Source organism: Citrus clementina, unplaced genomic scaffold (assembly GCF_000493195.1).
Source record: "Citrus clementina cultivar Clemenules unplaced genomic scaffold, Citrus_clementina_v1.0 scaffold_3, whole genome shotgun sequence".
NCBI classification, from domain to species: Eukaryota; Viridiplantae; Streptophyta; class Magnoliopsida; order Sapindales; family Rutaceae; genus Citrus; species Citrus x clementina.
In genome coordinates this window covers 3,141,899-3,165,700 of record NW_006262339.1, presented here as the reverse complement: position 1 = coordinate 3,165,700, position 23,802 = coordinate 3,141,899, and the positions used below count along the sequence as shown (strand labels likewise).

Genomic DNA, 23,802 nt, shown 5'->3' with positions numbered 1-23,802 from the left:
AGATACTGATCTGCCAGTGTTAGGATACAGTCTTATGTTTGAATCAAAAGGTGTTGACACAGACTTACAATCATAATAATTAAATTTCTTTAAAATTTTCTCAATATAATGTGATTGGGTCAATACTATGCCATTATCATTTTTTAGAATTTTAATCCCCAAAATCACATCAGCAAGTCCCATGTCTTTCATATCAAAATTAGATGACAATAATAATTTAGTGAGTTCAATGCTCTCACTATCAGTACCAAAAATTAACATGTCATCTACATATAAACAAATAATCACACCTTTATTTCCATTGAATCTGCTATAGACACATTTATCAGATTCATGAATATTAAATCCATTTGAGACAATCACTTTGTCAAACTTTTCGTGCCACTGCTTTGGAGCTTGTTTAAGACCATATAAAGACTTGACTAGTTTACAAACTTTATGTTCTTGTCCTGGCATAACAAACCCTTCTGGTTGTTTCATGTAAATTTCCTCATCTAATTCTCCATTTAAGAAAGCTGTTTTTACATCCATTTGATGGATTTCAAATTGATAAATTGAAGCCAAAGCAATCAAGACTCTAATAGTAGCAATTCTTGCAACAGGTGCATATGTATCAAAATAATCAAGGCCTTCTTTTTGTGTAAAGCCTTTTGCTACTAGTCTTGCTTTAAATCTTTCAATTGTTCCATCAACTTTCTTCTTCTTTTTGAAAATCCATTTACAACCTATAGGATTAGAGCCAGGTGGTAAATCAACTAATTTCCAAGTCTTATTACCCACAATAGAGTCCATTTCATCATTAATGGCCTCTTTCCAAAAAGCAGCATCTTGAGACTTCATTGTCTCTTCATAGGTGAGGGGATCAGACTCCATAGTAGATGTGATCATGGTCTGTTTTGATTGTGAGTCTCTTGTCCCTTCAACTAAATAGACTATAAAATCTGGTCCAAAAGATTTTATAGTCCTTATTCTTTTACTTCTTCTCAAATGATTTTATTCATTATTAGCATCACGCTTTTGACCAATTTCTATTTGTTTATCATTCTCTTGAGAATCAATACTTTTTGGTATAGTGGAAAATCTATTTTCATAGAATATTGCATCTCTAGATTCCACTATAGTATTGATCTCAACAAAGCTATTAGGTTCTGTTACAAGAAACCTATAAGCTTTACTATGCTCTGCATATCCCAAGAATATGCATTCAATGCCCCTTTCTCCTAATTTCTTTATCTTAGGTTCTGGTAGTCTTACAATGGCTCGACAACCCCAAACTCTTAGATAAGAAAGATTAGGCTTTCTCTTTTTCCATAATTCATATGGGGCCACCTTTGTTTTCTTATTAGGCACTCTATTTAAGATATGACATGCAGTTAAAATAGCTTCACCCCAAAAACCTTTACCAAGCCCAACATTAAAAAGCATAGCATTAACCATTTCTATTAATGTCCTATTTTTCCTTTCAGCTACGCCATTTTGTTGTGGAGTATATGCAGTGCTAGTTTCATGTATAATGCCAACATATTCACAAAAGTCAGGAAAAGCATATTCACCTCCTTTATCACTTCTAAGGCATTTAATTTTAGTGTCATAAAAATTCTCAACTTCATTTTTATAAGTTTTAAATTTTTCTAACACTTGATCTTTAGAATGTAACAAATACACATAGCAATATTTTGAAAAATCATCAATAAATGTTACAAAATATTTTTTACCACCTTTAGAAGGATTACTATGCATATCACACACATCGCTTTGAATTAAATGCAATAAAGAAGATGTTTTTTCAATTTTTGGAAAAGGAGATCTTGTGATTTTAGTCTGTGCACATACTTTACATTTTTCATGCATATCATTTTCATGCTTAGGAATTAACTCTAAATTAGTCATATCATGCAATCTTCTAATATTCACATGTCCTAAACGATTATGCCACAAAGATAATGAATCAACCATATAAGCAGAAGAAACATTCATATTATTGATATTGAGTTTAAACATTCCTTCATACATGTATCCTTTCCCAACAAAGGTACCACCCTTAGATAATATAAATTTGTTTGACTCAAAAACAAGTTTGAAGCCAAACTTATTAAGAAGACTACCAGATACAAGGTTTTTTCTAACTTCAGGAACATGATAAACATCAGTAAGAGTTAAAGCTTTTCCGGAAGTAAACTCTAGTTGCACATTGCCTTTTCCTTTAACTATTGCAGTGGAGGAATTTCCCATGTAAAGAACACTTCCATCATCCATTGCTTTATAAGATTTGAAAAGGCTACGATCCTTGCATACATGCTTGGTTGCACCAGAATCTATCCACCATGCATTATCATCTTCAAGAACATTAATCTCAGATATCATGGCCACAAAATTTGTGTTCGAAACTTCCTTTTGTTTCTTCAGAAGTCGACAATCTCTTTTGAAATGGCCAGGTTTTCCGCAATGGTGGCATGTACCCTTCTTTTTCTTCTTATTGTTTTGATTCTCTTTGGAATCAAACTTTCTCTTTTGATTATTCTTAGGGTGATTAGAATGCTTAAAATCCTTCCCTTCTTCTACAACATTAATTTTAGAGGTCGTAGTAGTCTGATCCTCAAAACTATTAAGCTTGAGTTCCTCTTCAATACGAAGACTTTGGCCTAAGCCATCCAGACTGATTTCCTCTTTGTTATGTTTAAGACTTTTCTTATAGTCTTTCCAAGAGGGAGGAAGTTTATCAATAATTGAAGAGACAATAATAGACTCATCCATTTTCATGTTATGTTGGTTGAATTGATCAAGAATATGCAAAATCTCATTATATTGTTCAACCACAAGTCTATTATCAACCATTCTATAATTAAAAAATTTAGAAGCCAAGAATTTCTTACTTGTGGCATCTTCCATCATGTACTTAGCCTCTAATGAGTCCCATATCTCTTTTGATATAGGTTTGTTGTGATATTGATCAAATAAAGTATCAGACATGGCATTGCAAATGTGTCCCTTACACACGTAGTCATCTTGCTCCCACTTATGTCGCACTCTGGTTTCCGCTAATGTCTCATTCTCACGTTCTTGAGGCTTTGGTGTTGTGAGAACATAGACCACATTGAGGCTTGTCAACAAGAAATGCAACTTTTTCTGCCAACGAATAAAGTTGCCACCATCGAACCGCTCCAATTTGACAAAATCTACTGCGAATTGTCGAAGAGATGAACTTGGTGCCATTGTTGCAAAAATAACGTCTTAAGATTGTTGGAGGAATATTTGTGGAGAATGACAAATGTAGAGAAATACAACAATAATGGTGGAACTTTATTATGTAAAGTAATGTGTTTACAACTAACTCTGTATGTAGGAAGAAACTGCAGAAATTTTGTATGCTTCAAGGCACGTTACAATAAGTCGCTTTCCTTAAGACGTTATTTGCCCCCACCAATTGAGTGATGCACATGGGTTAAGCAAATACGCCTCCAAGATACAATGAAGCACTTGTTTGTTTGCTTGCGTTGTGCATCGACGAAAGCAAACCAGAATACTCTTGAATGTTGCAAGCCTGCCAAGAAACAATATATTGTTCCTGCAGAAAAACAATATATTGGAATGTGAATGCACAAAAGAAATGGGTGTTTTGTGTTGAAATTCGTACTAGAAAGGAATGCTAAGAAAAGAGTGGTGTAGGATCATTCATTTCATGTCTAAATGGCTTAAACATGACCCCTATTTATAGATATACTTGTGCCCCCTCATTTGGGTTGTCATCTTTCATGATACCCCTTCATTCATGGCCATTGGATCTAGATTTGATTTTAATCAATGGTCCAAATTGAATCATCACCATTTCAAATGAAATGTCACCATGAAATGATGTATCTCTAAGTGAAATGTTGTCATGAAAAGTTATATCATTTAGTAAAAAGATACATTTTCTACAAGACACAATTAAATGGACATGTCCTTACAACAAGACATCATTTAATTAGACAAGTCTTTAGTGAAAGGTACCTTTTCTATAAGGCACAATTAATAGGACATGTCTTTACCATAAGACACATTTATTGTTGAAAATGTTCCAACAAACACGACACAAACTGTGCATCTGCTTCACTTGCATAACAGATGCCGCACATGCCAAAAAAGAGGAATGGGATTTCAAGAATGTTGCGCCAAGATGGGAGGAGAAGCTCGGGTAAAACGAAGAAAGCGGTTTGTGAATGAGAGAGAGGAGGGTTTTTTGCAGGGGGTAAAACGAAGAGGAAGACAAAGCTCTGGGTTCTGGTTGCTTTGGCCTTTTTTTCTAAGCCAAACGGTGTCGTTTTACAGAGAATCAAAATATGAAAAACAAATGAACGAAACGATGTCGTTTAGGGCAGTAAAAAATGTCAGTCTTGAACGAACTGACATACATTTTCATGATTGCAACGTTTCAAGCTGTTCCAATAATATATTATAGACTGCAACCATTTAAAAAGAAAATTATATTCATACAAAAAATATAAATTATAATACTATAAATACATATTAGTGTATTTAAAATGATGTGTTATTTGCTAATAAATGGAGTCAAGTTTATTACATTAATAATTGAAAATAAAATTAGCATTAATATATGATAAAAAATTAACGGATGACTCATCACTTAAAATATAAAATATATTTTGTACTTAAAATAAAAAAAATACGAATTTATGAAATTAAATCTAAATAAATTATATGCTGTAGCTCGAACAAAATAAATCTATTAGTTCATCGGAATAATAAGAGAATCCATAATTATAGTTACATACATTCAAACAGCTGAATTAAAAGAGAAAAAGAAAACTCAGGGAGTTGTGGGGTCTTCTTCCCCGAGTGCGTTGCTGGGCTTTTGGCTTTCTCTCGACTCTTTATTTATTTTGCATGCCGACTGCCTTTTTAATTCTCATGTGACTTGCTTGGCCCCATAATATAATGTCACTGAAGCGAAACGCAATCCCTTAATAATGGAACGAGTTGAAGCCACCGACTTACATTAGGCAAACTCCAAATTATTGGGCCGCCACCTCCTTAATTAAATCTTCCAATTGATTTCTTTTTTTAATTTAATTTTTTTTATTCCTTTCCCTATTCAATTCTTTTATATTTTCTTCTGAAGCTTCAATATCTTTTCGCTCTTCTAATTATTTGTACTTAAATGTTCCCAAAACATGCCTATAATAAGAAAATATAAAAATTAAGATAAAAATAAATAATAATTTAATGTGGAAAAATATTAAAATAATTTATAATTTATGAGCATGTTATCATTAACACATCTAAAATCAGATGGAGAGGATATGTATGAGCAGCGTCAATGTAATTGACCATGGAAATCAGAATCATCATATCAGTCAACAATCATCACATCCACAAGAAAGGGTGACACACGCGCTATTTTCGCGAGTATGATTAGTTGATTGCAGACAACAAACAAAACCAATGTGGTCATCAACTCAGTTCGATGGATGGGCAGCACAGCTTTAGTTTAGTTTTGACAGCAAGCATTCAGCACGCACGAACACACACATATTTGGTTGGCTTCGCCCATTCGTCAAAAACATCGTCAAATAAATCAAAGGTCTGCATTTTGTCGCGCCGTTTGGTTTGTTCATTCTTTTCCTCTTCTCTCTGTTTTTTTTTTTTTTAATTAATTCATAAACAGTATCAATTTTCACCTAATCCATCTCATAGTTTATATATTCTTTAATATTATCTGAATCTGTTTCTTAGTTCGTTTCGATTAGTAAAATAAACTTTTGATTATTGGAGTTTATTATTCAATTCAAGCTGCCTTTTTTAGTTGAGCAAATCCTTCCTGCATTTAATCTCAATAATAAATACTACCTTTTTAATTTATTATTATTACTATTTTTTGGTTGACATTATCCGACGCCTAGATTGAACATATTTTGTTCGACTACTTCATAAATGTGTGGGTCTTTTGTTTTGATTTGGTACTTTTAGATTGAAAATTTATGATATTGGTTGGGACTTGGGACAGGACAAGTGACCAAAAAGGACACTGACCAAAATCAAACAGTTGGGGGGTTGGGGTTAGGCGGCTGGTAGAGAGGAAATGGCTGGTCTAAGTGAAGGCCAAACCCCAGTTCTTGAAATTGACGGAACATTAAATAGCAACGATGGTAACAGCAGAGGCAATAAGGGTAATGACAAGGCTGTTGTTTTGGTTGGAGAAGAGAATAGTAATAGTAATATTGATACCCAAAACCAACAAGGTGGTAGCGGCGGCGGCAGTGAGAGAGAAATGCCTTCTATGCACCGGTCTGGTTCAAGGCCACAGCTGGACTTAAGCAAGGCTGCAATTCAAGGCAATTTTGAAGTGAAAAATCCCACTATCTTGTTGCCTAATCAATCTGATGACATCTCTCACTTGGCTCTTGATATTGGAGGTGATACTCTTTAACAATTCTTCTCTTCTGCTTCTTCTTTTTTTTTTCCTTCAACTATTTCTATGTTCTCTGTTTTAACTTGTATTAATTCTCTTTTGCCTTTTTATTGTTTACTGCATTGTGTCATGGTTTCATTGACTTTTAATTTCTGATAGCATGCATGTTCTTTCATATATGTATATAAATACATGGCTTTTCATTATTTGTTTTCTTTCTTTTAATCTATTACGAATATTCACATGAGACTCTGATTAATGTCTGCATGCATACACTTTCTTTTGATAACAATAATATTTTTTTTTTGATAAATAAATTTTAGTAGTTATTATGATTGGGAAGGAAGTTAAGGTCTTTTATCAGACCCAGATCTTGAGTGTGTCAACCACTTGAGAGTTCATTCTCTGTTTTCAGATTATTTTCAAATGTTATTTTTATGTTCAATTTCATCTTCCTTGGTAAGCATTCAAAGTGAGAGGCATTTAACTGTTTGCTAATCTCCATCCCTTTCTTTCCTCTCTAAATGTTTTGTGAAATGTGAGTTTTTATTACAATGTATATAATACTAAGAATTATTGTCGGTTAACAGGGTCTCTCATCAAGTTGGTATATTTTTCAAGGCATGAGGACCAATCAATTGATGATAAAAGGAAGAAGACTATCAACGAGAGATTGGGTATTTCAAATGGTAATAGGAGAAGCTACCCGATTCTTGGTGGTAGGCTTCATTTTGTTAAATTTGAGACAACCAAGATCAATGAATGCTTAGACTTCATACATTCCAAGCAGCTTCACCGTGGTGGTATTCACGTCTCATTGCTCTCTCTCTCTCTCTCTCCATCTTTCCTTTTTTCATTTTTCTTACTAATTGCTGGACATAGCAGATTTTAGTGTTGCTTTTGTTGCTTTTACATAAGTTTAAGAAAGTATGTAACTTCAAGTTATTGAGAAATTTAGTTTATTTCCGTTTCATTTTTCTTTAAAAATCTGTAAATTCTCTTATGGCTAGGAGTGGATTCACGCCATTGGAATCCTGGGGTTCAGGTCAATGATAATGCTGTTATTAAGGTAAACTTTGTGTTTGTAGCTTCAATTATTATATCAGTTTTTTTTTTTTCTCCCTTTCCTATTTGAATCAGTCAAGAGTATACATTGTTTAAGAGTGTTCTGCTAACAAGTTCATTTGCAAGAAGGCTACAGGTGGTGGGGCGTACAAGTTCGCAGACCTCTTCAAAGAGAGACTTGGAGTTAGCCTTGACAAAGAAGATGAAATGGATTGTCTTGTGGCAGGGGCAAATTTTTTGCTCAAGGTGTGTTCTGGTTACAAATTTCCACTTCTGTTTCTTGTCTGGTAGTTATTGCATTTTATATGGAGCAGATTGTGCATTAGAGAGAAAAAGGGAATTTTCTTTAATAATTTTTTACATGTTAATTTTTGTCTTTCTCCTAGCAGAATCTGGTAACTCTGCTACAGAATTTATGATGAAAAACACAATATGTAGTATCAAGCAAAACCAATGCAGTAAAAGTTTAAAGTAAATCCTCATGTCTGTTGCGCCACAACTCTGTTTATCATGGTTAATTTGTGAAAAGAGAAGAGTGAATGAATTTTACAAATTTGAGATTTTTCACCAAATCTTGGTATGATCCTTTTTGCTTATTTCGTATTTTACTTCTTGGCTGTGTGAGGGAACATGAACATATATTATCAATCATTTCTGATCATGATTTTGCATACCCAATTGTGTTTCCTTCCCTGTATTTCTTTGATATTAATTAGATATTCTGGTTAACATTAATTAATCTTTTAACCATATGATGAATAGGCTATTCGTCATGAAGCTTTCACTCACATGGAGGGTCAGAAAGAGTTCGTGCAGATTGACACTAATGATTTGTTTCCTTATCTTCTTGTTAATATTGGATCTGGTGTTAGTATGATCAAGGTACAATCATCTTCCTTCTCAACTTTGACTGTCAGGCATTTGATTTGAAGTATATAAAAACTTATAAGGGTCTATGTTTTTTATTTGGTATAGGTTGATGGGGATGGGAAGTTCGAGCGGGTCAGTGGGACAAATGTTGGAGGTGGCACTTATTGGGGATTGGGAAGGCTGTTAACAAAGTGCAAGAGGTTGTACTGATATTCCAGCCATCTTTTACTTTTATATTAAGAATTATTGTTATGGACTTATTTGGTAGTTCCATTTCAGTTTTGATGAATTGCTAGAGCTGAGTCAGAGGGGAGATAATAGCACCATAGACATGTTAGTTGGAGACATTTATGGTGGCATGGATTATTCTAAGGTACATCTGAAATGTGAACAACAAATATTGGACTCTGTTCTTTGTATCTTTTGATATTGGGATATTAAAATGCATTGATTAGTTAATTGATGGCTGGAATGTTAATTATTCATTGTGTGAGCATGGATCTTTTTTTTTTTTTTTGTACTTTCTCTATTCATTACCGTGTAAATTAATCTCCAATCATCATAGATCGGTCTCTCGGCTTCAACCATTGCCTCTAGTTTTGGCAAGACTATTTCTGACAAGAAGGAGCTTGCAGACTACAGACCTGAAGATATTTCTCTGTCCCTCTTGCGAATGATCTCATATAACATTGGGCAGGTTAGTTCCTCAAAGACAGTACTTTTATGCATTATGTGAAATATAATGTCCATTGTTCATGAGGGATTTTTATGCAACATGCATAGTATGATGCCGTTTTGTGTTCTGGTTTGCCCTCCTGATGTGCAGATATCTTACTTGAATGCACTTAGATTTGGACTTAAGCGCATCTTTTTTGGAGGATTTTTTATAAGGGGTCATGCTTATACCATGGATACAATATCCTTTGCAGTTCAGTTCTGGTAAAATACTAGTGTCTGTTACCTTTTAATACCTAACTGACAGAAAACTGTTGCACTGATCATCAAAATGCTTGCCGTCTCATAGTTGATGATTTCTTTAACTGCAATTAATTTTCCTTCTATATTTTGTTTATCTGCATTCTATACACTTTGAAGTGTCACATTAATCATTTAGGTCAAAAGGTGAGGCACAAGCAATGTTCTTGCGGCATGAAGGTTTTCTGGGGGCTTTAGGTGCATTCATGAGTTATGAGAAACACGGTTTGGATGACTTGATGGTTCATCAATTAGTTGAAAGGTTCCCAATGGGTGCTCCATACACTGGTGGAAGGATTCATGGTCCACCGCTGGGAGATTTGAATGAGAAGGCAAGTGAAGCAAGAGTTTGCCTACTCTTACTTGAAATGCCACTTCCTTTAAGTAATACAGTTTATATTGCTAATTATCTCAATTGAGTTACCAGAGTCCAATTTGTCCGTAAGCAGATTTGTTTCAGGTTTGTGGTTTGGCCATTTGGCCTGTAACCTACTTAAATCTGAAGTTAGTGTTGTAGCCATATTTTGAATTTCATTTGTTTAGTAAATATTCAAATTTTAGAAGTTTTCTGAACTTTTTAAAAATTAAAGATCAGGTTGCGGGGTTGATTCGTTACATACCCATGGATAAGAACTAAATAGGATATGGGTAGTTTTGGCAACCTGCTTTAACTGGTTGAACAGGTGTAGATCCAACATGAAACACCCTTCAATCAAATAATTTATCCATCACAAAACACCCTTCAATCAAATGACTTCCATCTCACATGCATTTTGGCATCCATGGTACTTAAACATGCTTGCTTGGTTGTATCTTGGGCCAGCAATTTTGGAAATTCATGAGTGAGGTTTTACACTCAATTTGACTGAAAGTTTAGGATAGTTGAATTTGATGGATCTTTAATGCCTAAAATTTCAAAGATGAATTTTTTCTAATCCAGGACTGTAATTTTTTCTATATGTAGCTTCTTTCTCTTCCTAAATGGCAAACAAAATCCAAATATGGGTATTGTCTTGATTTAGAATGGTATAGTTCCATTTCATGTTAAATTTGGAAATGGTTCTTAAGCACCTGAATCTGATGATGGTCCTTCATTATTGTATCTCCAGTAGCCTTTGGTATGACTAGATGAAGTTGGCAGAAAAGTAATTGCCATTATTCGGATTCTGAAGCATACATAGCCATTATTCAAATATTCCTAGCTAATAAAGAATGGAAGCATATATTCTTTAATAAAAGTGAAAAGGTTGGAATCTATTGATGTGAGATATGGACAAATAGTTTTGTGCTTTACAGTGGAATATGTTGAAGTTAAAGACCTTTTATATTTCATTTTGGAATTCATGTTAAATTTCAAAAAATATTTATTTCCCTATACTAGAAATTAAGCCTTGTGCCAGATCTTATTTGAGTTAGAACATTATTATTATTTTTTAATTATATAGTCAACCACCATTGCTTTTAGGAATTTAATTAAGCATCGACTGTCCAAACGTATGCAGTAATGTCCTTTTCAACTTTATTCTTATTGGATCCTCGGTTGATATTTATCTTGGTTCAAATGCAGATTTCGTGGATGGAAAAATTTGTTCTGAAGGGAACTGAGATTACTGCTCCTGTACCTATGGCTCCATCTGGAACCACTGGACTTGGAGGCTTTGAAGTTCCTCTATCCAAAGGCAGCACTTTGCGTTCTGATGCAAGTGCGTTAAACGTTGGAGTTCTTCATCTAGTACCCACTTTGGAAGTGTTTCCTCTGCTAGCCGACCCCAAAATGTATGCAAAATTGCTTATTGGTTTTTTGTTCATTACTCGAACTAACTTTTCTTTGCAACAACCTTGTTGAACACTTGTACTCATGAATTGTCTGATTAAATATTGGATAGATCTGGGAGTCTGGGTTATCAAAAAAATATTGGATGGATCTGATTCACAGTTTTCGTGGTTCTCTCACGTTTAGTTACGCATTCGTTTTCATTTCTGATTTTTAAGTGGTTTTGCTTATTATGTCACTGATGGGTTTATATTTTGCATCAGTCCCTTTGTTGTAATTCAATTTTCAGCAAATGATATTTTGTGCGGAAATTCAATAGATACAGGCTTTACTTGATTTCCAATTAATCTATTGGTTTTTCAGTTAACGCAGTTGCTGATGCATTCTACATAATATTTATTTGATTTCTATGTTTATTTTAATGTGCCTCCAGGTATGAGCCTAACACCATTGATCTCGCAGATCACAGCGAGTTAGAGTGAGTTGGTTCATAGTACTCAAATGCATCTTATTTTAACTGTTATCAGACAGATAATAATGAATATTATTTTACCAAACCATGACAAATGTTAGGTTAGGTTAGCTTACTCAACATTTGCATGTTGCTATAGGTATTGGTTCACTGTGCTGTCAGAGCATTTACCAGACCTTGTGGATAAGGTAAACAAATATTATCTTCCCAAAATCTTTTTATTACATATTCCAGTGCATCTGCTATGTCTTCCCTTAATGATTGATAATGTTTTTTTTCCTATGGGGTTACTCTTTTAAGTAGTTTAAACATCTGCTTTAAAATATTTTATTACCTGATAGTTGAACTTGATTTTATTGGAGATGTTACATATTGCTAAGTCCACTTAGTTGGAAATACACCATCTACTTTCTTGTCCTTTTCTTATTACCTTGAAGTTGTATTTGATCTGCTTCTGATATCATTTTATGATTATGATTTAATTTGGAACATGGTAGGCAGTGGCAAGTGAAGGTGGAACTGATGATGCTAAAAGAAGGGGTGATGCATTTGCTCGTGCATTTTCTGCTCACTTGGCAAGGTAACTATAGTTGGACACATATATCTTTGTAATATACACTAATCAATAATGTCTTAACCCCCTGGATAGGTTGATGGAGGAGCCTGCTGCTTATGGAAAGTTGGGCTTGGCCAATCTTTTGGAATTAAGGGAAGAATGCTTGAGGGAGTTCCAATTTCTTGATGCCTATAGAAGCATAAAGCAGAGGTAACTGGTTTAGCAGTTTAGCCTTAAAATGGAAAGTAAAACAAAAAGAAGGGGGGGTGGCCCGCCCTTCATGTAACTTTTAACTTTTTCACAAAACCCCCACTTCCAGCCAGTTAATCAACCACCCTCTGAAGTTTCTTTTTTTATTTTTTAGCTTTTTTATTCATTTATTAGTTCTTTCTTCTTCAATTTGGCAGGGAAAATGAGGCATCACTTGCTGTTTTACCTGACTTATTGGTGGAACTTGACAGTATGAGTAAGGTATGCCGTAATTATGACTTTACCTTCCAGTTCCTCCTGTTGCAAAGAGTTATAAACAAATCAACTTTTGATTATGACCTTGACTGTAAACTTTCTCTTTTTGGTATTCAGAAGTCTCTTTAATTAGAGATTGGTAAACCTAAATTGCTGCTCTATCTGTATCTGATACCAATACATTTGGGAAGCCCACGGTTTTCCAGTCCTTGCGACATGCTTTCAGCGCATCACCTAGCATCAATTCTACTGTTGTCTCTCTAGTATCTAAAACCCTCTCTAATTTGCAGGAGACAAGACTGCTTATGCTTATTGAGGGCGTTCTTGCCGCAAATATATTTGACTGGGGATCCCGTGCCTGTGTGGATCTCTATCACAAAGGGACAATTATTGAAATTTACAGAATGAGTCGCAATAAAATGCAAAGACCTTGGCGGGTAAGGGAGGCTGGATGGGGGAAAGAGTACCTTTAAACATTAGAGAATGCTTTATTTGCATTATGTATTAATCAAAATTAATTGAGGCCGAATTTCTGAGGAGAAGTTTTTTATTTTCAACTTAGGTGGATGATTTTGATGCCTTCAAGGAGAGAATGCTAGGGTCTGGTGACAACAAGCCTCGCCCACATAAGAGAGCTTTACTGTTTGTGGACAACTCTGGTGCTGATGTTGTTCTGGGGATGCTACCCCTGGCAAGGGAACTACTAAGACGTGGAACTGAAGTAAGTTTATTTCTTCGTGAAGTTAGGGAAAAGCTTTAAATGACTAGTTCACTGCTATTATAGGTAGCTTCCTTACCCTGCCTGTCAAGTCTAATCATTCATTCAATAAATGTATCTATAAAAGATTGCTGGCGAAACATCAATTTTAAACCCACATCGGCATTTGGAATATATGCATTCTTTTAAGTCCTTAATATCTGAACCTCTCTAATTTAGTAGATCTACTATAGTTTAACTCGAATAGACGAATAGCAACTAAAAAATAATATTCCCTTGTGGGCTCAGTTTCTCTGGAATAGTGTTGTCTTCTTTTTCTTTCAACTAAACTTTATGTATTGAAAACAATGATGAGAATGTTTTTGCAGGTTGTTTTGGTTGCAAATTCCCTCCCTGCACTAAACGATATAACTGCCATGGAGCTCCCCGATATTGTAGCTGAGGCTGCAAAGGTTGTCTCTGTGCATGGACATTTAATGGCTTTCATCTTAATCTTGTCTCTTTTGTTTTGAACAGCTTTCATCTTAAACTGGTAATATATTAATTAAAGAACATTAACTAAAGCTGAAATCATGGTATCTTTTATCTGATATGAGTATATGGAGATTGTGGAGACTTTAAGAATCTACTTATTATTTTGTTACAACAGTAGATGTCTTTTGTTTCGGTGCCACTCATAAAGACTCAACAATTTTGTGTGATTTAACTCTAAATACAACATTCATTAAAAAAAAAAAAAGGTTAGTCAAACAGAGCAAACTGATTCTTCTATTCCACAGCATTGTGACATTCTTCGTAGGGCTGCTGAGGCAGGAGGTTTACTTGTGGATGCAATGATTAACACCCTAGATGGTTCTAAAGAGAATTCACCTTCAGTTCCTCTGATGGTTGTTGAGAATGGCTGTGGAAGCCCTTGCATAGATCTGAGGCAAGTCAGCTCTGAGCTAGCTGCTGCTGCAAAAAATGCTGATCTGGTATGATGATTATTCAATGACTGAAAGATCCCTGCTTTGAGAATGTTATATGCGGCTTTCCTGGGTTCTTTTTTGTTTTTTATATTCTATGTTTCCTCCTCTTCTACGAGAACAATTTGTCACAATCAATACATATCAAGGAAAAACAGAGAGGAAGCATGTAGTTGTAATTTCATGAGTTTGACTTTGTACCGTGCAGATTATTTTGGAAGGGATGGGTAGAGCTCTTCATACCAACTTCAATGCTCGGTTTAAATGTGAGGCTTTGAAGGTATGGTTGTGTACTTTTATATCTATGAGAATGTTTGTTAAAAGCCGATCACATGCCGGTCCTGTCCTTGAATTGTTTCCCACTGATATGAAATTTGAGCTTAACATTCTGCCTCACTGGTATCCTCATAAACAAAATCAATATTCCCTTGTGAATCTGAAAAGAAGAAAGTTTTCTTGACTCATTGCCCGTTGTTGTAGACCTGTGAGGGTCTAATGTCTACATCAATTATTTATTTATTTTTTTGGACGACTCCTGTGATATCGAGTTATTGCCTTGTTTTGCAGCTTGCAATGGTGAAGAATCAGAGGCTTGCAGAAAAATTGATCAAAGGGAACATATACGACTGTGTTTGCAGATATGAGCCAGCCAGATAATCTTGCATTCAATTCTACTGTTTCATCTTGGGGCGGCAGATTAGATCAGAATTTGATGAGCAGGACAAATATATACATCCACAGTCCACACCATTTGACAATGGTCCAGCAGTCTTTGTTTCATGTGATCTTGAAAAATAAATAAGAAATAATAAGGTGGAATAGGCCATAAACGATACAACAGTCAACATAAGGTAGCAGCGGAGGACCACAAAACATGGAAGAAGCAAAATTGATGACCAATTGTATTTGGAGAAATGTATTTGTAGATATTATGGATAAGTTGAAGGTTGTAATTTATTGTTGAATTGTTCATGTTTTGTGTGAATTTATTTTTCATTTTTAATTCAACGAATTTTAAATTATTGTCGATTGTTTGGTCGACATATCTTTCAAGGCGAGAAAACCTGGCGCCTGGAGTAGGAAACCCTGATGAAGAGGACAAAACGTGGTACTGAACATTGAATTCTTTGCACAGCAACATTTTCCAATTCCCATATATGTAGAGAGAGAGAGAGAGAGAGAGAGAGAGAGAGAGAGAGAGAGAGAGCAATTTCTTACAAGCAGTGGGAGAAGCCAAATGCATTAATAGTAAAGTTTATAATTTATAAGAAATTTGTATCATTTGTGCCCCTAAAGGGTAAATCCCCCCCACCAAAAAAAAGAGTAGAAAAAATCTCCTGGCTTTATTGTATGATTATTTAATGAGTAATGATACAGTCATAAATTCTTGTACAAATTTATTTTGTATAAACTGACGTGGCATGATAAGATTGGTTGAATTAAATATCATTTGGCCCACATGATTTGTTTTTATTAATTTATATTTTCATTCAACTAATCTTATCATGCCACGTCAGTTTGTACAAAATAAATTTATATAAAAATTTATAGTTGTATCATTACTCTTATTTAATACGTGGTCCATGAATATGATGTGGTCAAAACTCAGGATGGGCTATATAACTTTGCGCGTTCATAATCACATTATAGGTTATAAGATAAGATAAAGCAATCACGGAAGTGCTTTTGAAATTATCACTACATGTCAACTTCGATAGTGATTAAGGATTTTCAGAAATGTGTGGTATAGCTGTGCTGGAAACTAGTGTAAATCCAAATTGAGAGCGTCCCATTCAAATATATGTTAGATAAATGGTACAAATTAAATTACACGAGTCATTAACACAGTCGCACACAGAGCCGATACAAAAGACTCGGTTTCACTTTCACATTAAAAACATTAGAAAATATAAGTATCCTAGGATTTATTTATTAAACAACTAAGGTGTGAAATTTTATTAATTTTTTATATTTTAAAATTTTATTTATTTATTCTTTATGATTTATGTCAAAAGAATAAAATTCTTCGGACGACAAAAAAATTGTGCCCATTTAAATTTCGGGAAAAAAAAAAAAAACTCTGTTTCTTTTGTTTTGTAGTAAAGTATTAAAGCCCCCTCTCTATCTGTTGCCTACTTGCCTGCCTAAATATCTTTTTTTATTTGAAGTCATTATTTATTATTTTCTCTGTCTTCTCACTTTCAACTCTTGTCGTGTCTCTCTCTTACCAGGAAGCATTAAACATGTGTTCCCACTCGGATGAGTTAGGTAAACCGAGTTAACCGAGTTACTCGACTCGGATCAGAATGTGATGCCCGGATTTCTTTCTTCCAGGTATTTTTTTTATTACTCGCATTTTTATTGAAGTTTGTTTCTTTTCTCAATTATATGTATAGCTATTCATGAAGCTCAGATTCTTTTTTTTTTTTTTTTGCCTTTTTCTGATCAGCTATGAAGAGACTGTGAGATTGGAGAGTTGAAGTGATTTCAAAGAAGGGATCTTTGGTAATTTTTGTTTTCCTTTTTATGATGGAAAGCCCTAAAACCCCAGAAACCGTAGAAACTCAAAATCCAGCTGATAAAACCCTGTGTGAAGCTGGGTTGTTTGGTTCTAGGGAGAAGTGTACTGGGTTAGATTCGACCGAAGAAAATGGTAAAGTGGTTGTTGATGTGAACGGTGATGCTGCCATTGCTTGTGACGTGGAAGTCACTAATGGAGGTGATAATGAGAACGAGGAAAAAGTGGATTCTATGGATGTGGACACAGTATTCGGTGTGCAAGAGAACAATGCATCTTGCATATCCCTATGTGAACTGGGAAATGGAGATGATCGGTGTGACGGTAAAAGCCAAAAGGGCTTTGATTTGAGAGAACGGAAGAAGAGCAAGTATCTGTCATATCCCTATGTGAACTGGGAAAAAGGCTTCTCAAGTGAAGCGGAAGATCTGAAGCCGATGAAAGTTACTCATGAAGGGGTGGAGGACACTGGTGCTGATCAGTTTGTGGTGTCTCCTTCAGTTGTCAAAGGTAGTGGCAAGAGATTTCAAAAATTATGGTTCAGAAAATTCATAAGTGAGAGTGATATATCTGCAAATCCGGAGTTGAAAAATGCAGCGGCAGCTGAATTGCTCTCGCAACTTTTATTGACAGCTGTTGATTGCTTTTATCCAAAAGAAACTAAAAATTTTGATTTAATTGAGTGGTTCTTTTCCAGATTTAGAATATCTGCATATCATGATGAGTCCGTTTATGTAACATACTGCAAGAATATGGTCGGTCAGAAACAGAAAGATGCTAAACCTGGCACAAATGAAAACAGTGATACATTTCTTGGAAAAGATTCTGAGGAGAGCAATCAGCCTTCACCCAGTATTGACTGTCAGCAGAAGATGCAAAAGAGGAAGAAGAATGCTAACTCAGTTAGATCGAAGGTTAAATCTCTTTCTGGGCTATCAGACGTGAATATAAACATTGATACAAGTAGCTTGTCAGTGAAAGATTTCCAAAGCATGGGAACTCATACACCTGACGGTGGGCGATCTGCACGGAAGGATAGAAAGAAGGAAGGTGTAACTCCATTGAATCTGCAAACTAAACAAACTAATAGCATACCAGATTTGAATGGTAATGGTTCTACACCGCTGGTAATGGCAGAAAATTCCCAGGTTGTTGGTCATGTTGGCTCTGAGACAAAGAAGAGAAGGAGGAAAGGAGGTGCTACTTCAGGGAGCTCGGAGACTAAAGTTACTACCAGCTTAAAAGATCTGAATGGAGGCAGTGCACAACCTGGCTCATTGGTGGCAGATTTGCGGGTGAAAGGTCCCTACGCAATTAATTCTATTCCTAAACATAATAATGGAAATTCTGTTGTACCAGTATTGTTGGTCAAAGATCCCCCAGGAGCTGCCCCACTCTTAGCTGAAGGTAAACCTGAGAAGAAAAGGAGGAGAAGGAAAGCAAAATCACTATCTGGGCAACCAGAAATTATGCCTGCTGCAGGCATACCTGATTTAAATGGAACTAGTGCTGAACCTGGTGCTTCACCTCTTGTCAAACCTGAGAGGAAGAAGAGGAAGAGGAAAGGGGGAGCTACTCCTGGCAAGCGAAGTAATAAATTTGCTTCCAGGATGTTAGATATAAATTTTAATAACGACAGAGGGAATAATAATGGAGAATCTTCTGTGACTACTCTTATCTTGACATTTGCCCCTGGAGTTTCCATGCCTTCAAAAGAATTTTTGGTTGCAACATTTTCCAGGTTTGGGCCCTTGAAGGAATCAGAAACACAGTTGTCAAATGATTCGGGTATCGCGGAGGTTGTTTTCATGAGAGGTGCAGATGCTGGAGAAGCTATTCGGAGTTTAGAGACAAATAACTGTTTTGGTCCAATCCTGGTAAGTTATACTCTTCGTCCTGTGGAAGGATCTAGGACTCCAGCAAAGCCTGCCGATTCAGTTTCTCAACCTGGCGAGGCACCTCCCCTTGACTTCATACGGCAGAATCTTGAGATGATGACATCAATGCTAAAGAACTCCGGGGATAAACTTTCTCCAGAGATGAAAGCCAAATTGGAGAGTGAAATTAAAGGCCTTCTCAAAAGGGTCAGCTCCATGCCCAGTTCTTCCTCTTCCTAGTAAGAGTTTTAAGATGTAGGTTCTCTATTTAGGTTGTTTATTGATGTAGTGGCCCTTTCAGTAGAGACTAGATATCATTACAGTTCCCGGTTCTGAGGTCTGTATTAGCTGTTATTTTGTATCTCTATGTTGACAGATGTCGTAGCATGAGAACCCCCATTTAGCTTGTCTCGTACTGAGTGTACAAGCAATGGAACATCATCTGTAATCGTTGGGTTTGCTTTTCCTTTCTAATTAAAAAACTGTTTTCTTCTCCTCCCAGAATATTTTTTGGCATGCTTGTGGTGTTGTAACTCTTTGCAGACAATGATTGAGAGAGAGCTTTTGATGCCCCAAGATCCTAATTATCGAGTTTGGTTGTTTCTATCTAGGCATATTGTTGTTTTATTCCAGATGTGGGACAGCCGCGAGAGCTCCTCCAAGATATTTGGTGGGGTTCCAAGATATTTTGTTTATGTGATTCCTTATTTTTAACTCACAACAAACGAAACAACCAGATGATTGTTCTAGCATGCAATGATATACCATGTGCATTCATTTTTCTTTTAATTGTCTTATTTCATTACCAAGAATCGGTTTCTATACTTAAAATGCATTAATTGATAGTTCTATTGGTATTTAATTATGTTTCTCTTAATTTGCTTGATGCTCTACTTTCAGATTATGTCAAGATATAGGTTGCTGAAATCTGAAGTTGCTGAGCTTTTGTTGCCAAGTATTGTTATCAATCTAACTGGAAGCAAGGATATAGATGTTGATCTTCAGAAACTAATATCTTCCCACGTTATATTCTTGAGCTGCTTGCATCAGAGTATGCACAAAAAATATTCCTGAATGAGGAATGGGATTTTACCAGTTTGTTTTTCTGCTTCCTGTTTAGTTTTTTATTTGGTTGAGGATCATTTCTTTTTAATGTATATTTGTGTGACAAACAATCTTCTGCGTTTGCATTGATGGAACTAGCTCTTGGATAGGCTTTCCAAGTGAAGTTTTTGCAGCAAGCCATGTGGCATACTGTGTGATTGTTCTGCCCTTGATATACCGAGTTATACAGAGAATGAAGGGCTACTGTGCTGTGGGTTTTCTGAATGGTTGGTACTCAAATAGCATATTAGGCGATGTAGTTAATTCTGAATGTTGGGTGAGAGGTGAATATGTTCTTGTGTAATTATGCCCCTTATCAATCGAGTGCAAGTTTAACTGCATTTTTCAATGCCTATATAAGAGCAGTTTTTGGCGAACACTGATGCATGGAACTGGCCAAGCTTGCATATATGTCGGGCTTTCTTGGAAATTGCTGGCTAACTCTTGCTGAATTGGTGAGAAGAGTCAAAACATGCTGTTCTTTCCACTACAATATAGTATGCCACTGGCCTACTATGAACCTGTCCCTTCCCATGTTGCCTTATTCGCTTCATTTTTTTTGTTCAGGGTGTTTGTTCGTAAGAATTTTTTGTTTTTTCCACTTATATTCGCTATTAGTTCTTTCAATCTAATTATGCAACACTATTGTAAAATACCAGTATAAATGCACTAGAAAGGGTTTTTGTTTTGCTATTCTAAAGTTCATGCATTTCTTCATCAAATCAATTGTGTTTAGTGCACCCCTTTGCCAAAGCACTCACTTATTTCTTTCTTTTGCTTCCCAGCATATTTTTCCATGTTTCTTCTGCGTTTTCACTTTAACTTAAGCGTATGCTATTGGATACGGGGAAAGATTGAGAACAAGTGTGAATCAGATATTTGTTAACCTTAGTTGTGATTGTTGTGATAGTTAGTGCTGTTCTTCATAGTGGTCTTTTCCTGTTTTTTATTTCCTTTCTGGAATGGCGCAGAGTGCAGAGATGCATGCTTAATTTTAGTTTGCAATCTGTCCGACTTGCTGCGGTGCAGAATTGTTCGAATAAACATTGAACCCAAGCTCCGTTTACGCGGTTAATAAGCTCATGTAATTGGCCCATTACAAGCCTGCGATAGATTAGGCCTTTTGACACCCCCAAAATGGTCAAAAATAAATTTATGAATGCTACTGCTGGCATCCCTCCGAAATCCTCATGAAATCCCTTTTAAGGGTATTTTCGAAAAAACAATCTAATTTCTTCATAAAATAATTTTTCTCTCTATCTCCTTTTCTCTTTCTATCTCTAAATCTCAAACTCTATATATGGTAACTGAATGCCTCTGTGTGTCATGACTCACAAATTTATATTTTAATTTAAGGGTATAAATTTCCATCTCTAATGTAGTTGAGTTTCTCTACAATCATCTTCTTTCTTGCTTGTTTTCTTTAAAAACAAATCCCAATGTGGTTTGTTTATTTAGTTTCTCAAAATTTAAGAACACACCAAACGTTCACAATTTTATAGTCTATCTCCTAAATTTTTTAAAAAAATCTTTAATTGATCAATAAAATTATGAGAATTAATTCAATTTGCGCAAAGAGTCAAAGGTCAATTATAAAGAAAGTCATTTCTCGCACTAGCTCTTGGCTTCCTAATTCCTATGTCAATGATAAAGAAAGAATAGTTTTGAAAATAAATATGGCGACAAGAAGAATTTGGAAAATTAACGATTAATGAGTTTTTTGTTAATTTTTTTCATATACAAATTTCACTGTTAAAGAAAGAATTATCCAAATGGGGTGTGAATCTTTTTTGTAGTGAGAGCAAGAATATATGAATTGATTAGGAATTTATTTTTAATTAAGCGTAAAAATGTAAAACACAATAAAAGAAGTTTTATGAACGTTATAGAGGGGTGCTAGTAGCGCCACTCTAAAATTTATCCACTTCTTATTTGTTGAATAAAAATTCAATTAAATACTTGAATAAATTGTTTTTTAACAAATTTTTGATACTCACCATATTTGATAATTTATATTTACATTTTTATTTTAACCAATTTTTTTTTTTAAATAATAAGAGTTTAAAGTCATGAGAATGGAAATTTTGTAATAAGAGAAAAAATTGTTAGAACAAGAAATTCCTTGGACGAAAACCATCAATTATAAATCAAGAACATTTATGTTGTATCACTAAGCATACCTGAATTTATAACGCTGAATTACTCTATAACGTTGTGTGATTGACCTTCTAGATCTACACGTTCTCTCTGATGATGAGATATCATAAAGAATAAAAAGATACGTGTGACTTAGAGATCATAACCATTTATATAGATAATTTTTTATGTTGTCATTAGGAACTCTTGATTCTACTCATTATAGAATTAGAATATCATTAAGTTTCTACATATTAATAGCTCACCTTATTAAATACATTAAAACCCATAATACTGAAAATCGTAATAGACCACTTTTAATTGGATTTAACCTTATAAAACATTTTACAGCATATAATTATTCACACATAAGCCTAACGTTGGATTGAAGATCCAACAATTTTAGATTAAAAAATCCGACAAAAGCAATCTAAGATTATGGGATTTGTACATATTGTATAAAAAAAATTAAAAAAAAAATTAAGGAGAAGTTGTTTGCTGATATGGTTAGTTTTAATATTTGAGTTTGTATTTTATAATGTGTCCATAGTGTGTTTTCTTCCACCTGGATGTTGAGTCCATGATGGCTCTCTTGCACCTCAAATTTTATTGTGCACTTACCTATTAAGATTTAAGAGAGAGGTCCATGAGAGATATCTCTTGTGCACTCTTTCTTGTTCTAATATTCTTCATTGCGTAGTAATGGTGTAGCCGATTGCTCACTGTTACGCTGTATCCATCTGCTGCATCTCTTGTTATACTGCTGTTGTACGTTTCATCAGTCACTACTGCACTACTGTTGTGCTACTGTAATTTCAGTTAAATGAAGTTGCAGTTAATCAATGAACAGTGCGGCTCATGTGACCATCATCCCATTAATTAAATAATTTAATCACACTTCAATTTGTACAGAATGGCAATCTTACTCTTGTTAAATTGAGACATAAAATGACAAAGCATATACACCATTCTCATACAAATCACTGACAATGGAATAATAAGGTAAGTAATTGTGGATGCATAGCCTACGTCTAATTTAAGCATGCATTATTATGATCTCCTTAGAATAGCATTCATACAAACCATAATTGATCTATGATCTCCTTGCCAAAGAATGGCATTCATAGAACTATAACTGTGCTTAACTTTTGAGTTTCTCTAGACTGAGGTGTCATGTCATATGAAAAGCTTTAAATGGATGATGATTTTAAACAAATTTTAATTTATTATTTTACTTTCCATGTGATGAACGACACATTAGTTAAAGAATTTTCTGTTTCTTTTTTTTTTTTTAAAGAAAAAAGACAGGCAAATTATATCTAACCTCATTCGATGGATTATGCGCATCAAGAAACTATATCTTTTTTTTTTTATATATATACATATTGTTAACGAATTTACATAATATCTAATAATTTAATGGTGTTATGCAGCGACAGAACAAGACACTTCAATTAGGAGGGTTTAGTTTAAAAATTAATTTTTTACTACTCACAATGAGGTCCAACATTTAAAATAAATAATTTATTACTATTATTTTTTTAAATATAGGAGAAAATAATAGAATTTGAGTTTTCAAGAACTAAAAATCTAAAGAAAATATGGCTATTGGGATTTGAACAAGTCTCTATAACTACTAAAGGATTTTGCTATGTTACATTGAATGTACCATACACAATTAACAAGAACCACACAATTATGTGGGTCCCATAATTTGTGTGGTTCTTGTTGGTTGTGTATGGTACATTCAATGTAACATAGAGGCTCCCCTAAACTATAAGTATTTTGTTATTTAGTATACGTGCCCATTTTTTTTTTTTTTTATCTAACTCTTTTAAAAGGAGCTTGAGGTAAATTTAAAAGAGAAAATAATGGTTTGGATCTATCCATCCCGTTAT

General features: G+C 34.7%; 2 protein-coding genes across 3 annotated transcripts; both read left to right on the top strand.

Annotated features, from left to right (window-relative positions):
- Positions 1–5,303: 5,303 nt before the first annotated feature.
- Positions 5,304–15,291, top strand: LOC18045969 (pantothenate kinase 2). 2 transcript variants are annotated; one of them, XM_024187778.1, is made up of 23 exons: positions 5,304–5,581; positions 6,005–6,413; positions 7,000–7,212; positions 7,420–7,478; positions 7,604–7,720; positions 8,237–8,356; positions 8,450–8,544; positions 8,624–8,717; positions 8,910–9,041; positions 9,171–9,283; positions 9,459–9,651; positions 10,887–11,095; positions 11,527–11,571; positions 11,705–11,753; positions 12,063–12,145; positions 12,215–12,331; positions 12,529–12,592; positions 12,877–13,023; positions 13,149–13,307; positions 13,673–13,756; positions 14,084–14,278; positions 14,478–14,549; positions 14,837–15,291. In XM_024187778.1, the coding sequence occupies exons 2-23, from the start codon at positions 6,080–6,082 to the stop codon at positions 14,924–14,926; spliced, it is 2,784 nt and encodes a 927-aa protein (XP_024043546.1). In that variant the 5' UTR covers positions 5,304–5,581; positions 6,005–6,079; the 3' UTR covers positions 14,927–15,291. The 2 variants fall into 2 exon arrangements, with proteins under 2 accessions (XP_024043546.1, XP_006439830.1); XM_006439767.2 differs by having other exon boundaries at positions 5,304–5,605.
- A 1,134-nt stretch (positions 15,292–16,425) lies between these two features.
- On the top strand, positions 16,426–19,170 carry LOC18045968 (serine/threonine-protein kinase ATM). Its single transcript, XM_006439765.2, has 2 exons — positions 16,426–16,603; positions 16,719–19,170. Exon 2 carries the CDS (start codon positions 16,796–16,798, stop codon positions 18,902–18,904), a length of 2,109 nt encoding a protein of 702 aa, XP_006439828.1. The 5' UTR covers positions 16,426–16,603; positions 16,719–16,795; the 3' UTR covers positions 18,905–19,170.
- The last annotated feature ends 4,632 nt before the right edge of the window (positions 19,171–23,802 follow it).

Excerpts from the sequence above, each read along its gene's own strand:
- LOC18045969 (XM_024187778.1), top strand. The coding sequence starts at position 6,080 with ATGGCTGGTCTAAGTGAAGGCCAAACCCCAGTTCTTGAAATTGACGGA. Across the intron at positions 11,572-11,704 it reads GCAGATCACAGCGAGTTAGA|GTATTGGTTCACTGTGCTGT; the intron begins GTGAGTTGGTTC and ends ATGTTGCTATAG. Across the intron at positions 11,754-12,062 it reads TACCAGACCTTGTGGATAAG|GCAGTGGCAAGTGAAGGTGG; the intron begins GTAAACAAATAT and ends GGAACATGGTAG.
- LOC18045968 (XM_006439765.2), top strand. The coding sequence starts at position 16,796 with ATGATGGAAAGCCCTAAAACCCCAGAAACCGTAGAAACTCAAAATCCA.